We start from the raw sequence: 18,573 nt of genomic DNA, 5'->3' as shown, positions 1-18,573 counted from the left end.
TTCATCCAGCCATACAGCTACAATCTGTGAGAGAGAGAGCAAATAAAAGTTATGAGCGAGCAAGAAAGAACACGACAGAAAATGAGGATTCAACGAGAGCTTGAACTCGGTCGTTTAGTGTTAGAAATAGTAACCAAATCTCTCTGAAGTCACAGCCTACTCTGACATTGGATAATATAGGCCTAGGTATATTGTCTTAAAAGATAAAAGACAGAATGGTTACGGCTATAATGTCTTTGACTATCATAGGATTATTTGATCTTGTTTGACCTGGGGTTAAATAAGTTGACGTGGCTTCATATTAAAAGTGAGATATATTTAACGCGATATTCTAGGTACAGTCAATTTGTATGATTAAAGCCTTTAAGACGGTGCTCCAGCATGATCACAGTCCAATTACTAACAACAATGTAAGATAAACGATAACGGATATCTAAAGTATTAGGTTAAGTTAAGAACCGATTATCTACAGAGATAATCGTGTAGTTATTTTAGTCTTGGAAAGGACATGAACGCTAATACTCTGGGCAATATAGCAGAATACACATTAATGAACATTTTCTCCAATATTTGTTTCTTATATGTGGGCAAGGTTTAAGATAATGGAATGGTTTTGCCAAAGAATTGACGGCATAAAGTGAAACGGTTTCAATCAAGAATTGAAATTAGGTCACCAAAAGATTCTAGAATAATAAATTACTGAGCAAGATTTTACTTGTAGTAGTAATAGTAAAATCTGTATATCAGACCGTGCTAAAATGTAGTTGGCATTTGGACAGAAATGGAGTGATACGAATATGTGATTATAGGGTGAAGTGATACGGAAAGAGAGAAGGAAAGACAAATACAGATGAAGACAAAAAGAATTAATGGAATGGACAGATTGATTTTAGCAAAGAGAAAGAAGACGAAAATAAACAAGGTAAATAAATAAGGGGAGTGTAAAAATGCATAGAAATATAACAAGTATGTATAATGTGCCGTTAAATGATGCACGTGTCTATATGTAAAGTCTGAATAAAAAGAAAATATTTAGTACTAACAGTAAAATATATTTTATTGAAAGCTGAAACTTTACATATCCTTAATCGTAGTATCTAGTTTCCGACCTTGGGACGATAATTGCTCTCCTTCCTTCCTCGCATACATACAAAATGAATAAAGACATACAGTGACATAAGAGGTGATTTAGCCTCAGTTCAACCCTGAACGTACAGATAAGATCAAAAGCAGTCCAGCCATGACCATCTTGTGATCTGTTTAGGCGTAATGTATGTAAGACTACATTATCAAATGTGTTCTTTGTGTAAGATGGCAGGGCGGGATTTGAGGGAGAGTTGACTGTTATTTCTAGCAAGTACGTAAAAACGCTTCCTCGTTGGTTCATATGAAGTAGTGTGTAGCCCAAGTTGAAAGAAACTAATGGCTAAATGATAAAAAAAAATCGGTATGACCTGATATTTACAGAAAACAGGAGTCTAAAAGAAAAAGTCTTTCGTTTCTTACTGCTTAAAAATCATAGAAGACAATTGTATGTTTGTTAACACACGCGTACCTATTGTATTTAAAGATGGCTCTGTGGGTAGGCGTGAGGTATTAGCAAATAATATTTTTATTCCCATGCACTGGCTCTTGTTCGCAGTTGCTATGCCAACATTCTTTTCCTTTCATGTCCGTCTGGTTGGCGAGGTCAACCTAACGTTATAGCATAGCAAGTTGAATCTATATTTGTTAACCTACTTTCCTAGCTGACAGCTTTCGGCCATATTGAAAAGTACTCTCTACTTCGTGTCATTGTTAGGCTTTAGTAACTAATAGATATTATCTTGCTTTAGCTCACTCTTTACAGCTGCGTAGCAGATCGGGAAGACATTAGAAATCCAGGTCAATTTAGCTTGTGAAAAGTAATACTCCATTTCTTGCAGACCAGAGTTTGCGAAAATCAATCCTTTACATATAAAATGGAATAGTTTCTGTCAACAGGCTTTTTTTTTTCATGAATAAATAGTTGGAAAAAAACCTAAAAAAACAAACTAAAAACAATAAAGCCATTATTTTTTATTTTAAAAATCTTATCCTGAGGTTATTGGTAATGGAAAATGATTCCAATTAAAAACGAAAGTGAGTCCCTGACTAAATTTACTGAGTAATTATAGTGGCGACATGGCTCAATCAGGATTAAATTACCATTTTGCGTTATGAAAATAAGCCATTTTTAAGACTTCTGCCAAATAAAAGGATAAAACTATCTGCGATGAGGAATCGGTTTCTGACTGAAGAACGAAGGCTTTGAATGACCCGTCTGTCTCTTATGTTCGTCCCTTCGTGTATTTCACGTTATTTATTTATGTAAAGGTTTATTATATTATATATATATATATATATATATATATATATATATATACACATATATATATATATAAAAGATGTGTTATAACACTATTCCACATATACAAAAACAGCCATACCAATAATCCAACATACCTCCATCGTCAGCAGCCCTTCGGATATTGAATGTTTATATATATATATATATATATATATATATATATATATATATATATATTATGCGTTTCTTGTTGTAGTTTAATTTTAAAGTTAGTTTCGACACCTGGGCAGCATTAAAAGAAGTGTTGTTTGGGAACAAACATACCAAGGAAAAAACACAACTTTCAAACACATTTACCTTATGTTCAAACAGTATCCAATCTAAATATAGGCAGAATTAAACACAAACTTTGAAATTAAACAAGAAACACATAAAAATATGTATGTATAAACATCTGACTTTTGCTCTTGATAAAACTGAAGAGTATCAGTCAAGAAGAGTTCTCAGTAATGACCATGCTGAGTAATTTTGATAGTACAGCACGTTCTGCCTTAGATTGTTCGTTTTGAATATGCACGTGACAGAGAGAGGGGGAGGTGTTTTTAGTTTTTAAAGGATAACTTTACACGGTATAAGAGAAATAAATGTTTAAAATATCTCAAGAAAGCTCTGATTTCTTAATATGTGAGCAACAAATATCTCTTGGATAAGAACCCTATATTACCAGTCTGGTAACTATTCCTGATGAGGGAAATTAAGGCACATAAAATGAAAAATTTTACTTCAATGTTCATCAATGTGCTTGCAGTGAATTTAAACAAAAGACTTCTGGCCTGACATCCACATCACCTTGATCTACTACACATTTTGCTAACACCAGCATAGTATAATAGTTATTGTACACTGAGGCAGAATAGTTCTTACAGAGCAGCTACAGTTGTATAGTATACAGCAAGTTATGAGAAAAATGGGGGGGGGGGGTTATTACCACTAACAATGATGACCAAAGCACAATCACTTTTGCACATAATGCAAAGATTTGTTTGATAACAAAATATCCTTGACCACATACAAAATAAAGTCAAGTCACTTTGCTGATTATCCCAAACCTCAAACACACTGTGTACTGACTCAAGGACATGCTGTTTCTTCTCTACATCTTCTATCACTACTTCTGCTCTTCTGAACTCACAAGCTGCATTTTGGTAAAGATGAAACACACCATTTAATAAAACTAGACCTGCAATTTCTACCATGAAATGTCTTGTTGGATATCTGGTTGTTTAATGTTGTCAAGTATAGATATGTAAATATTACAAATCACTCATTTACTCTGTTCAATTATAAATGTAGCAAATCTAAATTAGGGGGACTTTTATTAACATTTATCTATACATTACTACAGATTTATTAATGTTTATTTCTTTCAGCAAGAAATTCATATATAAGTGCAATCAAGCTAATTTTGAACTTTCTTTTCAACCAATTAGATGTTGGTAAACACTGAACTATAGCAAAAGCAATCACAGGATTATTAAAAGAAGTCTGAGTACACAAACTTGTATGGTATAATTTTTTTGAAGTTAAACACATAAATTTTATAAAACCAAAAGAGGCTAAAAATAAGAAAGATATACTCAATAATAGCAATATTTGAGCCCAGAAATAGAAGTTGGTGAACAGCTTATAATTTCTAAATTTACCTATTGTATTAAGTTTTATATAAAGATTGTAGGTTAGTAATTTATATTTAGCTTTCCGAAGTTGTGGTGTGTATGTTGTTATAACAGCTTTGACTTACAACATGTGGTGCAACTGTCAAAGATTAATATTAAAATTTGTTTGCTACATTAGCAAGGCAAGCAACTAACATGAATGATCCTTAATTTGCAATTGCAATTCATCCTAGTTAATTGCAGAAGCTTCATTATACCTATTTACACTTAGGCCTTCAGGATTAATTTTTAATTTATAATTCCACTGGGTAATTAGTGAGCTTAACTTCTTAAGAGAGAGATAAAACTCAAAAAGGAAGAGTGAAAGAAGAAAATGATTTTAAACATACTGAAAATGAGATAAAATAAGCAAATAGTATTAATTAATAAGAATAAGTCTAATTAATGACTTTCTTGTAAAAGATCAAGTAATCTGATATGGGACACAGTAAAGGAATTTGTTTAATTATGAACTTCTAATTTAAAAAGTACCAGCAGTAGATGACTGATAACAGAAAAAGAGCTAAGGAGTTTGTTTCCTGTCACCAGTACTGTGCTTTATACATTGTCAAGACCTGAAACTATAAAAAGCCGAAATCATTTTATAAGCAGGTATTTGGACATTGTAGGGTAGAATGCAAATAACATGCTATGTTGGCTAATTGTATATATACATATAATCATAATAGTCTTCTTTTAGTTTCTGTATACCAAATTTACTCACAAGGCTTTGGTTGGCCAGGGACTATAGTGGAAGATATCTGCCCAAGGTACTGCACAGTGGGATTGAACCCAAGACCACATGACAGGGAAGCAAGCTTCTTACCACAGAGCCATGTCTGTGCCTATCTTCTGTATCTATATCTTGTCAATTTTCACCAAATCTTTCTTCTTCTTTAGGCAAATGATTTTTAAAGCTTGAGCCTGAAAGAGTAAAACTTGTTCTGATCTACAGAACATAGAAAAGTAGACAATAAAATGATGATGGAAAAATATCTAAAAAATTGCCAATTGGACATAAACTCAAGACTTACAGAAGATTGTTTTCTATCCTTAGACAGGCATTATTATTTATTTGAGTCAATTTTATATAAACTCATCTCTTCAAAACAATATAGAGCAATGGTTGGCATTGGGAAGATTATCTCTTAAAAACATTCAAATATTACAGACATGGCTAAATATGGAGAATCATCTGAACATGGAGAGAGAGAGAGAGACATTGTACAACAGTGATCCCCCAATGTTTTGGCATCACAGACTAGTTTCATGCAAGACAATTTCACCATGGACTGGGGGATCATGTGCATAACAAATAATTTTATAATTACATATATATTCTAAAAACATCCTGCAGATTGTGATAGTGAATAAAATAAAAAAAATTATTCTATGTGGTCCGGTATCAAAAGAATTCCATGACCTGGTGGTTAGGGACCTCATGCTCTACAGAACATTGGCTACACAAGCCAATGAAAGAACCTGTATGTCAGTTATTCCCAATGTGAGGCTGCTCTCAGGCCCTCTGTATCTAGGGGTTGTAGTATGTGTCACAGGGCCCTGTTATAGTTCAAATAGCTGTTCCTATAACTAATGGATACAAAACTCAGAGGAAAGCTGGGCCTCTGAGATATGAGTTAATTAGGGCCAACAGTGTGTGGACATACCTTGATGTCATGTAAACTTATCACTCAAAGGTAAGCTGGGAGAGCAGGTAACTAATAGAATAAGCTGTAAATAAACTGGCAGAATGCAGAAAGCACTGCAGTAAATTTCTCAAGAAAAGCCATGAACCTTCACAGAATCTTTTCTGTTTGGCTGCCACTTTTCAATTTTTGTTCCAATTGATTTCATATTTGGTGTATTGGTGTAGTTTTGTAAAGTCATGAAATTCATTTTCGTCATAAATCAATAAATAACGAGTTAATAGATTTTGAAGTTTGTAAATTTTGGGTAATTTTAACCAACTGAAAATCATAGACAAACCGATGCCTGTTTCCATAGTAATAAACCAAACTGTTACCAAGCTGCTTATCACGTTTTTTTTATCGCTTATTATGCTTAAAACACATGCGTTATGAGGTGATCATGACATGTGCTAAAAATAACAGCTAAATAGGTAGCCTTAAATCACGTACGATTTTTTTTTTGCATAATCATATGAATTCTCGTGCGTAGAATATAAATTTGCAAAAATTTTCTGAAAATTCCAAAAAATGATCAAACTGTAAATCCCTGTTACTTCAAAAATATATTTTTTCTGGATTATCTCCTGAGATTCAGCTTGGAAAATTACATCAATACACAAATTTCAAAATTTTCACTAAACTTAAAAATTTCCACAGGTGCAGCCAAACAAAAGATTCCCTTCACATCTTAGCATTAAGGTCCACAACCTTTTTGCTGTATAACACATGAAGAAAGAAAGAGAGTTCTTTTTAACGTTTACTTTATTATGGATAAGGTGAGTCAGCAACTATCGAATTGGTGGATCTTGTAGTGTCTACTACCAACTCCTAAACGAATTGATTAAGATAAATTGTGTCAACTCACGAAATAGTTGCTTGAGTCGAATCAATAAGGGAAACTCTACATAGTTGCTAACTTCTAGAAATAACAGCTAAATCTCTCAAATATGTTATATAAACTTAAAGGAAACGAACGTTAATATATAAGGTATTCTTTCGGTTTATGATTACAGACTATAAAGTTAGTTTGATTTGACTCTATTCAGCAATCTCTGTAAATTTACGCACAAAGTTGAATATTTTTGTTTTTACAATTCACTAATAAATCATTCATATATTCCTTTCAACTCATAATTATTGATCTTTCATAAAAAAAAAAATCATTCGCACTTTTTATAATACATCATTCGGATATTCATTTTCATTTTATATTAAATCATCTTTCATAAACAGTCACTCGGAGATTTCATCTTAAATCAATCATTTGGACACTCGGATTGTATATCGTTATACACATAAATCAGGTAACCTTCATACATTCATTTAATGCCGATTTCTTACGTAATTTCTCTACTTCAATTGGTTGTAGTTTGTGAATATAAACCGAAGGAACACTAGTATATGTCCAAAATCACCTAGAAATGTGGAATGCTCACGGACGGAGTGTCTTTGGTCATAGGTATGCTCAGGTATGACTAATGGATAAATAACAACATAATAAGGTTCGATGCCGCTGTATTTTCTACCTCTGCTTAAGCGAAGTAAGGTGGAGGTACTGTTTTCAGTTGTGTTTGTTTGCCCGTGAACAGGATATCTCAAGAACCGCTGGATGGATTCTGATGAAGCCTTGTGACTGACACGAACTGATTGGATTTTGGGATTGATCCATTACCGGACAAGGATTCTGGATTATTTTCCTGTTTTTTTTTTAACTTAATTTTTGAGAGCGGTCGAATTTATCTTTAGCATTCCTGTTTGTGAAAACAGTCGAGTTTATTTCAGATATTCTCATTTTAAAAATCATCTCTGGCTAATCGTTACCTTGGCGGAGGTTTGCGCTCTCAGTGTTCTTGTTTATATTTGTTCTGTAAATTGCGGATTGCACACGTAATGTCCATGACAACCAGATGAATAAAATACTTATATTACTCGTAAAAAGTAAATGAGAAATACGAAATAATGTTAAGAGAAAACTGACAAAAAACAAAATAAATTGTCACTAAAATAAAATAAACCAGAGAAATAGAGTAAGAGAAAGTAAGGGAGGTTTAGATCCACTTTTGAAAGTTGACTTCATTTTTGCTAAGATACGTTATACTTGAATATCTGTCCAATGAACCAAATGGAGTAGAAATTAAAGAGTTCACATTGTAACTGAATAGTGTGTGAAACAGAAGTGACAAAGGAATGTTATATGGAAATTATAGCATAGTAATAAACTCACTATTTTTTCATACTCTTGTGTGAGCTCGTCTTTTTTACTTGAACTATTTATTTTAGGTAACATGGCAACCAGAGTTAAACTTTAATTAAAATTTAAATCCTTACTCAATTCAATACTTGTGTCGTATTTGTCTCTGAGTTTTATTCTCCGGCGAAGGTAAAGAATACGCACACTACTCGTTTTCGGCGTTTAGGGTTAGGCCGAAAACGGGTGGTGTGCGTATTCATGTACTGATGTGTTAAAATTACAACGCCCTGTAGGGTGATTATAATAATGAAGTTGGCACAAACCCCTGATCTGGTGGAAACGAGAATAATTAAATCGATCTCAGTATTTGACAAGTACTTATTTCATCGAGCCTTGCATTATGAAAGCAATTACATTTCACATGGCATTTGCCTGCAGTTCTACCAATTCTGCACAGAATAATGATGATGTCTAACATCGGCACAAGACATAAATTAGAGAAAAGATGTAGTTTGCTTAATCTGCTTCAATACTTGACTGGTACTTTGTTCTTGTTAAATAAGGTCAAACTTGATCGAACTGACTTTATTATGATTATTGATAAAAAGGTTTCAGACCAGTTTACCTAGTTGGTGCAGTTAGTACTTCTTGCATAGGACCCTATCACTCTACTTAATACTCTAATAATATTTGGTTTCTATAATAAAATAATTCGTGCATTTCTACTGCTTTTTAGGTTGTTTTTCAGCTACTATTTTCGGAAAGACTTCCTCCCGTCACTCCCCTCATTTTCTCGCAAATTGTTTAAAAAACTTTTTTTTTGCCAAAACCTCAGCTTTTAGGATACGGAGATTCCGGAAAATTCCCCCAAATCGGAATTTTGAAATTTTTTTGTCCCCGTACAACACCTCCAATTTCTTCATTTTTCACTTTTTTCCCCCCGTAACTGTAACCCTAAAATCAGTACAAACGCACGAACGATGTCATAAATAACAGTGACAAACAACAGCAGTAATTTTATTCAACTGAATACACGTCATTGATTGGTTGAAATAACCGAAATACAACTTTAACACGAAATAACTTCGTAAATAGAAACTTTTCTCAACAACACTAAGAGTAAAAGATGTTCTATATGACACATTCTACCAGTGTCCAAAGTTTGAAAGTGTTTAGTTACAAAAAATTAATTTCTCGATCAGCCGAGGAAAGTGAAAATTATCTGAATATTATTCAAGCACATTCGTACTATACACATCAAAATAAATGTTATAAAAATGTTCAGTATGAGTAATACACTTTTGTGGATACAGTCACACATACCAATTTATGTTATAAATGGTACTTGTGTATATAAACTTTTCACTTATTGTCCATGCTTATCATGACTTAGATAAAATCAATTTTAAGCAGCATTTTATAGCCAGATGCCCTTCTAGTTGCCAACTCTTATCTGTTTTTCAAATAAAGAGAATTTATTCCACTGGTCTTTGTAAGGACAATTTGAGAGCAACTAATTACAATGTTAAAATGTAAGCCTGCTTCTCAACCACATGGTTCTGGGTTCAGTCCCATTGCATGGCATTTTGAGCAAGTGTCTTTTACTATAGCCTTGTAAGTAGACTTTGTAGACAGAAACTTAAAGAAGCCCATCGTATATATATATATTTGTGTTTGTTCCCTCACCATTGCTTGACAACCAATGTTGGTGTGTTTATGTCCCTGTAACTTAGCAAAGCTTACAAAATACAAGTCCTGGGGTCAATTTCTTTAACTAAAACATTTTAAGGTGGTGCTCCAGTCAAATGACTGAAATAAGTAAAAGAAAGAGATCAAATGGATATGTATTTATCTACTAAAATTTCTGAACCCATATCCATTACTTTTTGTTTTCTTTCCTATTCTCATTTCTCTATTCTTTCTCTGCACTCATTCTCACCTGTCATTGCGTGCAGCCAATGCTCATGTTGTTTTCAGGGTCACTTGATCAGATCCAATTGACAGATAAATGCACAAGCTTAAATGACTATAAACACAAGTTGTTTAAAGACGAGGAATGAGGAACTCAAAGCAACAACTCACAGAGTTTTATGTGTTCGTGTGTATTATAATATATACATATCCCATATGATGATTAGCTATGTTGATGGTAAAAACTGTTACTAAGTATCTAAGTAAACCTGGTTGCTTATCACCAGATTAACAATTAATGATATTCCAGTCATGACTATCTTGACTCTTTTTTGTCCATGTAAGACTAAATTGTTCAATGTATTGTTTCCTAATTTAATGCAATAAGAGTGTGATTTGAGAGAAATTTGGCTACTTGTAGTAGGTCAAGTGAGTGCACAGAGGCCTTTTCATTGATTTTGAAGTAAACTTAGTTGTTCCATGACCATCCCATTTTTTTTGTATATCAATTAAAATGGTAGTGATTTGGCCATCATTTCTTGAAGTTTGAACAACTATATAGAAGCTCCTTCATAATCTGGTTGTCCATCAAGTATTTATTGCTTTAACCCTTTAGCATTTAAACTGGTTACATCCAGCCTAAATATTCCATCTGCTTTTGTTCAGACTGACCAGGTCTGCCTTCTCACACCTACCCTACAATGTCATTCAAAAGATAAACAATCGGGTCATCAACATTTCAAAGCTATGAGATAATGCAGGATTAATTCACATCAATATGAATAAATACGTTTGACAGAGTAATGTGAATGCAAGAAGGTTAACACGACTGAACACCAGTATCAACTGACAGCACCTTACACGCAGAAAAATATTTGATAAACACCAGCAACTGTAATAGCACTCACTCTCATTTTCTGCTATTTCATCCCTTCACTCTCTTTCCCTCTTACATTTTTGATTTTATTGTTTTATACTTCTTATTTTACTCCTCCACTCTAACATGCATTTCTTCTTCCTACTTTTATTCCTCATAACTTCCCTCCCACTGTTTGGAAAGAGGGCCAAGGTGAGGTGCTTGGTGTGATATGTGGAAAGTAGGAAGGGCTGGTAGTGTAATGTAAGTTAACCAATCATTGCATTATGGTTACACACCCACACCTATGCATTGCAATTACTTTATTATAATGTAGGATGTTATATCCTTACATGAAATGAAATGTCTCTAAAAATTAAATCAACAGAAGCAAATAAAGATGCAATGGACACACTCCTCACTGTACAGACACTGAGAGAAAAAGCAGAATTCATTTTGTTTTTATTACACTATATCTAAATGTATTATAAAATTTAATCAATGGCATATGGACTTAATTATGTTATGCCATATATATATGTAATTAGGTTTGAAAAGTAGTAGCCTTTTACCGAATTATACATTGAATTTCATGCATTAAATTAGACATTTACTTTCATATCTAGTAATACTTATAGGTTTAGTGTTAGTAGGCATGGTTTACCTTGCATAATTCTCTTAGAAACTGAACAGTATAATATGAACATTTCTCATACATTCTACTGAGACTAATCAGTTTACAGTTGTTTTGTGACTTAAATTGTGGAATAATTTTTGTGGTGAAGAAAATAGTGTCTGTAAACAAATGCTTCACAAAGGAAAATGTCCATAATGGGTGACCATAAAGTCATGCACCACCCTGCAATACGTGAAATTGCTAACATTGTTTTTTAAACTCTTTTTACAACTGCCAATATTACTCACAAACCAATCCTCACTGGATGGAGGCTGATAATCAAGGCGGGGGGAGGGGAGGAGAGGTAATGGTGTGGTGCGGGATTTGGCACAACCAAGTAATAGGACCATTTTAATTTGAGGACTCTGTGACAGGTGATTCATATTTGGACATGCTTGGCAACAAGATGATGCCTCATGTGCATTCACTTGGAAGGGGAAATCGTGTCCGGTTTCAGGATGGGGCTCCGCTCCATTATGCATTACAAGTTCGTGAATGAATTTTATCCAGGCCAATTGAATGGGCACCAGTCACCAGATTTAACACCCATAGACGTTTTCTGAGAATATATCACATCCCTCGAGTATTCTGAGAAGATTTATGACTAAGGACATCTTCAAAGGATTGTTGAAACATGTGAACAGATCAATGAAGAGCTATTTGAGAGGGTTCATCGCAATTTTAAATTCTGTACTAGGTGGCCAACAGTGCATGACTTTGTGGCCACCCTATAGTTTAGTGAAAGAGAAAGTTGTTGAAGAAACGGTATTGCATGTATGAATAAAATCAGATGAGTATTTCAATGAATTTTAAAAATAAATTTGTTGTTTTTGGTTACATGGTTAAGAAGCTTGCTTTGCAACCACATGGTTTGCAGTTCCTTTCCACTACACAGCACTTCAAACAAGTGTCTGCCAGTATAGCCTTCAGGTGACCAATGCCAAGTAAAATTTGGTAGAAGGAAACTGTGTGGAAGCCATATGTTTGTGTGTCTTTGTATTTTTGTTCCCCATCATCACTTGACAACCAGCTTTTGTTTATACCCTTGAAAATATTTGTAACAAATGTATTAGAAGACATTTGGTGACCTCTGACTCTCATTAATTCCAAGTTTGTTGACCTATCAATATCTTGCCACCCAAAACATTACGGCTTTTATTACCTTACATGCATATACATAAAAAAACAAAAACAAAAACAAAACATTTCCCTAATTTTTCATTTTGACTTTTATGGCAATTGCCAAATGCCCAAAGTATTACTTTGTTTTAATTTCAGTTTGAAAACAGACCTATTTAAAACTTCACGTTCCTTGGTGTGTCAATGGAATGAATAAAAACTGAGTGTGAAACCTTTTCTGAATCTTAATATCAGAATTATAGTCAGATGTCTACACTGTGATAATCATATATACTAAAAGAACACTTTCATATCTACAGGTTTGTTGACAGATTCAATGTTTATAGAGAATTGCACAGATAGGTTAAATGATTTGGATAAGTGCTTCTGGTCTCTCTTGCAGAATTCAAGAGACTTTCAACACTAACTGGATGCAGACAGTGGACTTCCTCAACCATGTAGCAGTCCCATTTTAAATCCAGGTCTATTAAGTAACAACTAACAGCAAAATCTTTGCTAACAAAGACTGTGCAAACATTATTGTGATAGTGATATAACATTTCAATGCTTCTTTGTTGTTCAGTTGTTCTTGAAGATCATGAATATTGACTTATTTTCATGGTGGAGCTGACAAATTATCTGATCAAGATTTAATGGAAGAAAGTGTAGTGCCTTTCATTATTGTATGTACAGCAATTGCTGCCTTCCTGCATTAGATTACTTGCTTAAAACAATAGCAAGAAAACATGTAGATGGCAAAATAATGAAATTTGCATGAAGAAATATACAAATATTGTACCATTAAGGTAGTAATAAACCTTAAGTCTTTTTTGTGAATGACTTTGGGTCACTCAAGACTGGTCAATGCCATTATGAAAAGTGTGTCAGCAATACATGAAAATGATGTTCTTAGATAACTTGCTTGACCCCCTCAGTCTGAGAAATTTCTCCACAAACAGCAAAGGTCAACACAACCAGAATAGTTAGGATTCTCTTGATTGTTGTTGTGCTGAAAATGTTCTTTATTTTGATTTCTAATGAATTTAATCGTTATACGTACCTTTACATAAAAAAAAAAAAAAATTCACCATCATCCATATCATTATATCCCCATGTAACAAAGACATTATTTCTTTGATGTGCTTTTCCTAACTAATCATTCAGGAAGAGCAATTATAATTTAACCTTGGAAGATATAAAATTTAGAGGGGAAGGGTTTCAGTCAGTTTCATTGACTCAGGCACTTGACCTCAGAGCATAATTTAAATATTGCAGCTCTACCATAAAAAAAAATATTGAAGCTGATGGTTTTTATCAGTGTAGGCATCTGACTATAGTTCTGATATTAAGATTCAGAAAAAGTTTCACACTCAGCTTTTATTCATTCCATTGACACACCAAGAAATAGTACAGCTTATGCAATTTAGCCCTTGTCAGCAAAATATCTAGACTTTGTGGTGCATTTTAGAGCTACTCTTCCATGGTATTAATACCTCTCTCAAGGTATTAACCATCGATAAATAATAAAAACAGGTTGAAACTAGTCTTATGCACACTTTTAGAAATCATAAATGATAGAGAGAGAGAGAACAATAAGTGTAACATCAATAGCAACATAAAAGATCCAACAAATCTTAATGATTTCATAAACATTTAATACCTAGTCTAAGGAGCACAATTCCAGGTAAAATGTGTAACGAACACTTAAACATGCTATATACCAACTAATTACACTGGCTGCCAAATGAAACATAAATGAAATCCAGAATGTTTTGAGCAATAGCAGAACTTAAACATTTCAATTTTATTTAAAGATATTTCATTATTGCTTAGTCATTCACAGATTCTTTTTCTATACCAATTACGTCTACAATGAAAAAAAAAAAATGAAAACATTATGGTGTTTGCAATTAAAAGTCACTCAACATAAAAAAAACCCCAAGACAAGTGTAAAGCGTATGTCCTATAATGCATTCAATTTTCTACTTCATTGCATCACTTTACTGAAGACCACATGCTCTTCACGTGACTTGCAGCATTGATGAAAGACAGCTGTGGCTCACAGAAGTGTGTGTGCACGCGTGGAGGAAATGGAAATAATTTATTCAAAATCATTTTGTAGTATTTAAAAAAACAAAAAGTTTTTTGAAGGTTAAGTGGATTTAGATCAAAAACGGCATTCAAACTGAAGCAGCTCATTTGATGAAGAATATATTAAAAAACAAAGATCCAATTTTAAATGATTCCCAAAAGAGCAAAACTTGCAGGACGTCCCAATTCTAGCAGGGATAAAAAAAAAAGTGACGAGGAAGGAAATAGAATTTGCTCCGAATTTCGCTAAAAGCAACTAAGGACCAGGTGGTGTTCAAGAACCACAACCACCTATAAACTGTACATCTCTGAAGGTTGCATTGATCGCTAGACCTCGAAACATTTTAATGAATACAATTAAACTCAAATAACACCACAAATATTGACGACAGCAGAAAGCTTCCGATTAAGCTTTTACGCCTCCATTATAGGGTTCACTCAACGATACAAGATGCTCACCCAGTCGAAATGATAGAACACGTTCATATAAAACTCACTAATCCTAAACAGTTTAATTGAAATTTTATAAATATAAAGTTTTCCCGAAATTGCTTACATAAGAAAATATTTGAACATACAAGTTTGATGAAATTAAAAAAAAAAACTTGTTTTAACTGAAGAATCATATTTCAATGTCTTTAAATTTATTACAACTGATGAAAATTTGGCTGTCACTAATTTATGCAACTTTGACAGAAGTAAAACTCAATCTTCAAACACCACGACTCGTTAACTTACTAAATATATTAAGATAAATCAATATTTCACAAGATAAATTACGTATTTATATAACAAATGCATTATATTTTACTAGAAAATCGTTATTGTGTTTCAGAGGGGCATCTTGCAATAAATGATAGAAGAATAGTGTAAATGCAAGAATATGGATATCATCCCCAAGCCATTACGAAAATACTCGATACCTAATATGCTGCAAGTAAATTTGATTACGTTTTATTCTATCTGGAAAAATATCACAAACTTGCCAATAACAGTGACGTTGCAAACATCGGATTCTTCAGCCAAATATTCCAAAAATTTGTAAATTTTAAACAAAAGAAAAAAAGGAAAACGAAGTTAAGCAAATAAGAAATGGAAAGAATACATAAATTATGGTTATGCTGGCAACGAACAGAATATTATGTTACAAAAAAAAGCAAATGAAAAAAATTTGTTTTCGACAAGCTTGGAATGACCTAAATCAGTTTTACTAATTTAATAGAATATTCCGAAGCTGAATAAAATGTCTTTTGCATATAAACCCAAAACCCATAAAAAAGCATAATACTATCCAATCTATTCCAGAACAAAGAGCATTAAAGAAGGTCAAGGTTAAAAAAAACGATAGTACTTAATATAATCAAGCTATCTACACAACAGTTAACAAACACTTTGTATTCTAGAGACATTATGGTCTCTATGGAAAAAAAGAACAAAAAAGGATATGGTATATCTTGACTTGCAGGCAAGAACGACAAAAAAAAAATAATTGCAATCAAAGAAAATGTTTTCACTGTTGGAAAACAAACTGAAGTTAAATTATTACTGGTAACTTTGAAATACAAAAGTAGAGCACATATTCTTCGTTGCTAAATTGCAGGAACAAAGGAGGAGTGTGGTCGGTTTTAAAACATCGAATGGTGGCGCCCAGTTGCTAGTCGCGGGTGGGTGGGGGACAGCCAGGAGGGGCGATCGTGCGCTTCTCATATTAAAGCGGCACAGATTGTCTTGCGTCAACTCAGAACAGCAATCTCTTATTTCTCTACCTGTCAGACGCAATGATCATCACTTAGTCAACGATGGCGACCTCAGACTTTTCATATCAAGCCAAAATGCATATACAGCCATGAACTGATCTTAAAAAAAACAAAACAAACAAAACAAAACAAAAAAACTGTTCTACATCTGCCTTTTGTCAATTTTTTCCCTTCGCAGGTTCGACAAGAAAGTGAAGAACATTTGGTATCGAAATCCATTGGAAAAGCAACAAAAAATATAAACAAAGGAAAAAAAAGGTAAGGTCGCAAAAAAAAAAAAAACAAAACAACAATCCTATACACTTATGTATAAAAAATAATGAATGCTGTGTAGAAAACATGTAAATTGTATACGCACGGAGATGTCTAGAAGTATATTAGCCAAATGTCATAAGTAGAAAAACAGGCAGCTAGTTGGTAGAAGAGGCCAAGAAAGGAGAACAAAATTAATCCAACTTCAGAATAGAAAATATATTACTACCATGGAGAACTGGAAAACATGAAATACTTAAGAGATACATTTTATTATAAAACGGCATGGAAAACGCAGATCAGAAAGGATATAGGGAGAATATCCATTTAAGTGGAGAAACCATATCACACATATATCGGTAAAGAAGAGGGAGAAGCTAAATATCGGTAAAGAAGAGGGAGAAGCTAAGTGGCTGCTTGCTCTTTGAGAGTTGAATAGCTGATTACAGCAGCACAAAAATGAATATATGGAACAATATTTTTAAAAAGAATTATGTTGTAGCAGAGACAGTTGTAGAAAGAACTTCGCCTGTGTTATCTCGACTTAAATATAATTGACATGGTAGTAAATCTAACAGAAGGCAGAGATGCTTGTGAAATGAATAGCACTATAGTGGTTGTTAACAGCAATCATTATTTAGGGTATAGAGAACATAGAACCAGATCCCTGTAGATACAATAATTACAACAGAATTTATGATTATTTTTTTTTCTTAACCGAGTCTCTAAAAAAGAAAACACAAAATCAATATAAAGAAAGAAATTCAAAACCAAGTAAAAATTGTTGCTGAAATGTGAAATATTACAAGTGAAAAGAAATACATTATTAATACAAGGCATCACAATCTTGGTTGAAGAAAAAAAATAATAAAAGGTTAGAAATACATTTAAAAATGAATAGTATGAACCCCCACCCTAACTGATGCTACTGTTTGTGTAGCAAAGCATAGAATTAGAAGAGGAACGACGACTGATAAAGTAAATCAGATCTCTCCATATTGGCAGCAGTTGAGTTCACGGAAGGGGTAGGGAGTGCAAATCACCGTCTCCTGCCCCTGCTCCGACGTCTTCCAGATATATTTACACTGGATACTATTCTCAGTTGATATGGCTAAAGATTAAGATAGTCCTCAGATGGAATTACTTTTGCCATGGCATTCTATAACCAAAATAAACACACTTCGAAGAGTTGATATTTTGCAAAATAAAAATGAGGAAAAACACTGCCAGTCTATTTTACTACCCATCCAACATGGCAGCTAACGATCGCGCCGCACGCGGTTGATTAGCATAATGCAGACATACCATATATGGTAGTAGGAACCTGACGTCAGCAAGAGCAGCGGCGGCATGGCTGCTATGATATGAGGTAGGGAAGTGAAGCTATAAATGCCACTTCACTATATTATATGAGACAAAGGAAATACCGCCCCATCGCCATATTATTATTATTATATAGTACACTCAGTTTATTGTTGCTGACGTTACTGTATTTATATCATATGGTAAGAATATAATTAGACACAAGTGACAATTTACTTGCGTTACTGTCGTCTTCGGTATGTAGCTCTACTGAAATGGCAGCTTCTCTAAGTCGTTGAATTTCTTCTTGGTCTTCTTCATCACTACTACTACTGTCTTTGCTGCAGCAACTTGTGATAGAGTTGGTTTTCTTACTTGTAGATGTCCATATCATGGAATCTCTATGTTGCGTGTAGCTGCCACTTGCTGTGTTTGACCAGGTCTTACTTTCTGCCATCGTTCAATAACTACTGTTGCAGCTTCCTCTCTATTTTACACAATAAAAAAAAAAGAGTTACAAAAAAAAAAAACAAAGAACAAAACAAAAAAAAACATCTCCCTTTTTTTTCTCTCCTTTGTTAATTCTTCCCGCTTAAAATACTTTCGGTACAACGAAACCCGACGGTAAGGCATTTTGGAATAAATTTAATGGAAAAAGAAAACTTTAACAAGGAAAAAGTACATAA

The 18,573-nt window shown here is 33.5% G+C and overlaps 2 protein-coding genes and 1 long non-coding RNA gene across 10 annotated transcripts in view; 1 reads left to right on the top strand and 2 right to left on the bottom strand.

Moving 5' to 3' along the window:
* LOC115216571 (protein CUSTOS) overlaps positions 1–18,573 on the bottom strand; it is a 51,517-nt gene that overhangs the window by 32,591 nt on the left and 353 nt on the right. For 3 of the 5 annotated variants that reach the window (XM_029786040.2, XM_036502816.1, XM_036502805.1), the window contains exon 2: positions 18,125–18,374. In XM_029786040.2, the coding sequence (XP_029641900.1) occupies positions 18,125–18,344 (220 nt within the window). In that variant the 5' untranslated portion in view covers positions 18,345–18,374. Of the gene's footprint in view, positions 1–18,124; positions 18,375–18,573 lie in introns of those variants that run through there. The other 2 variants (XM_036502827.1, XM_036502838.1) reach the window with 2 other exon arrangements.
* On the bottom strand, positions 14,104–17,860 carry LOC118763362. The gene is made up of 2 exons (XR_004999112.1): positions 16,692–17,860; positions 14,104–14,352 (listed from the first exon to the last, which is right to left on the bottom strand). It is a non-coding gene; the product is annotated as an uncharacterized LOC118763362 (long non-coding RNA).
* The window catches only part of LOC115216530 (ATPase MORC2), a 161,388-nt gene continuing 157,987 nt past the window's right edge, over positions 15,173–18,573 (top strand). The window contains exon 1 of one of the 4 annotated variants that reach the window (XM_036502786.1): positions 15,173–16,591. The gene's annotated coding sequence lies outside the window, so the exon portion shown is untranslated. Of the gene's footprint in view, positions 16,592–18,370; positions 18,512–18,573 lie in introns of those variants that run through there. The other 3 variants (XM_036502764.1, XM_036502766.1, XM_029786008.2) reach the window with 3 other exon arrangements.

The sequence above is a fragment of the Octopus sinensis genome, linkage group LG1, assembly GCF_006345805.1.
Source record: "Octopus sinensis linkage group LG1, ASM634580v1, whole genome shotgun sequence".
Taxonomy (NCBI): Eukaryota; Metazoa; Mollusca; class Cephalopoda; order Octopoda; family Octopodidae; genus Octopus; species Octopus sinensis.
This window is presented reverse-complemented; position numbering and strand designations above follow the sequence as displayed.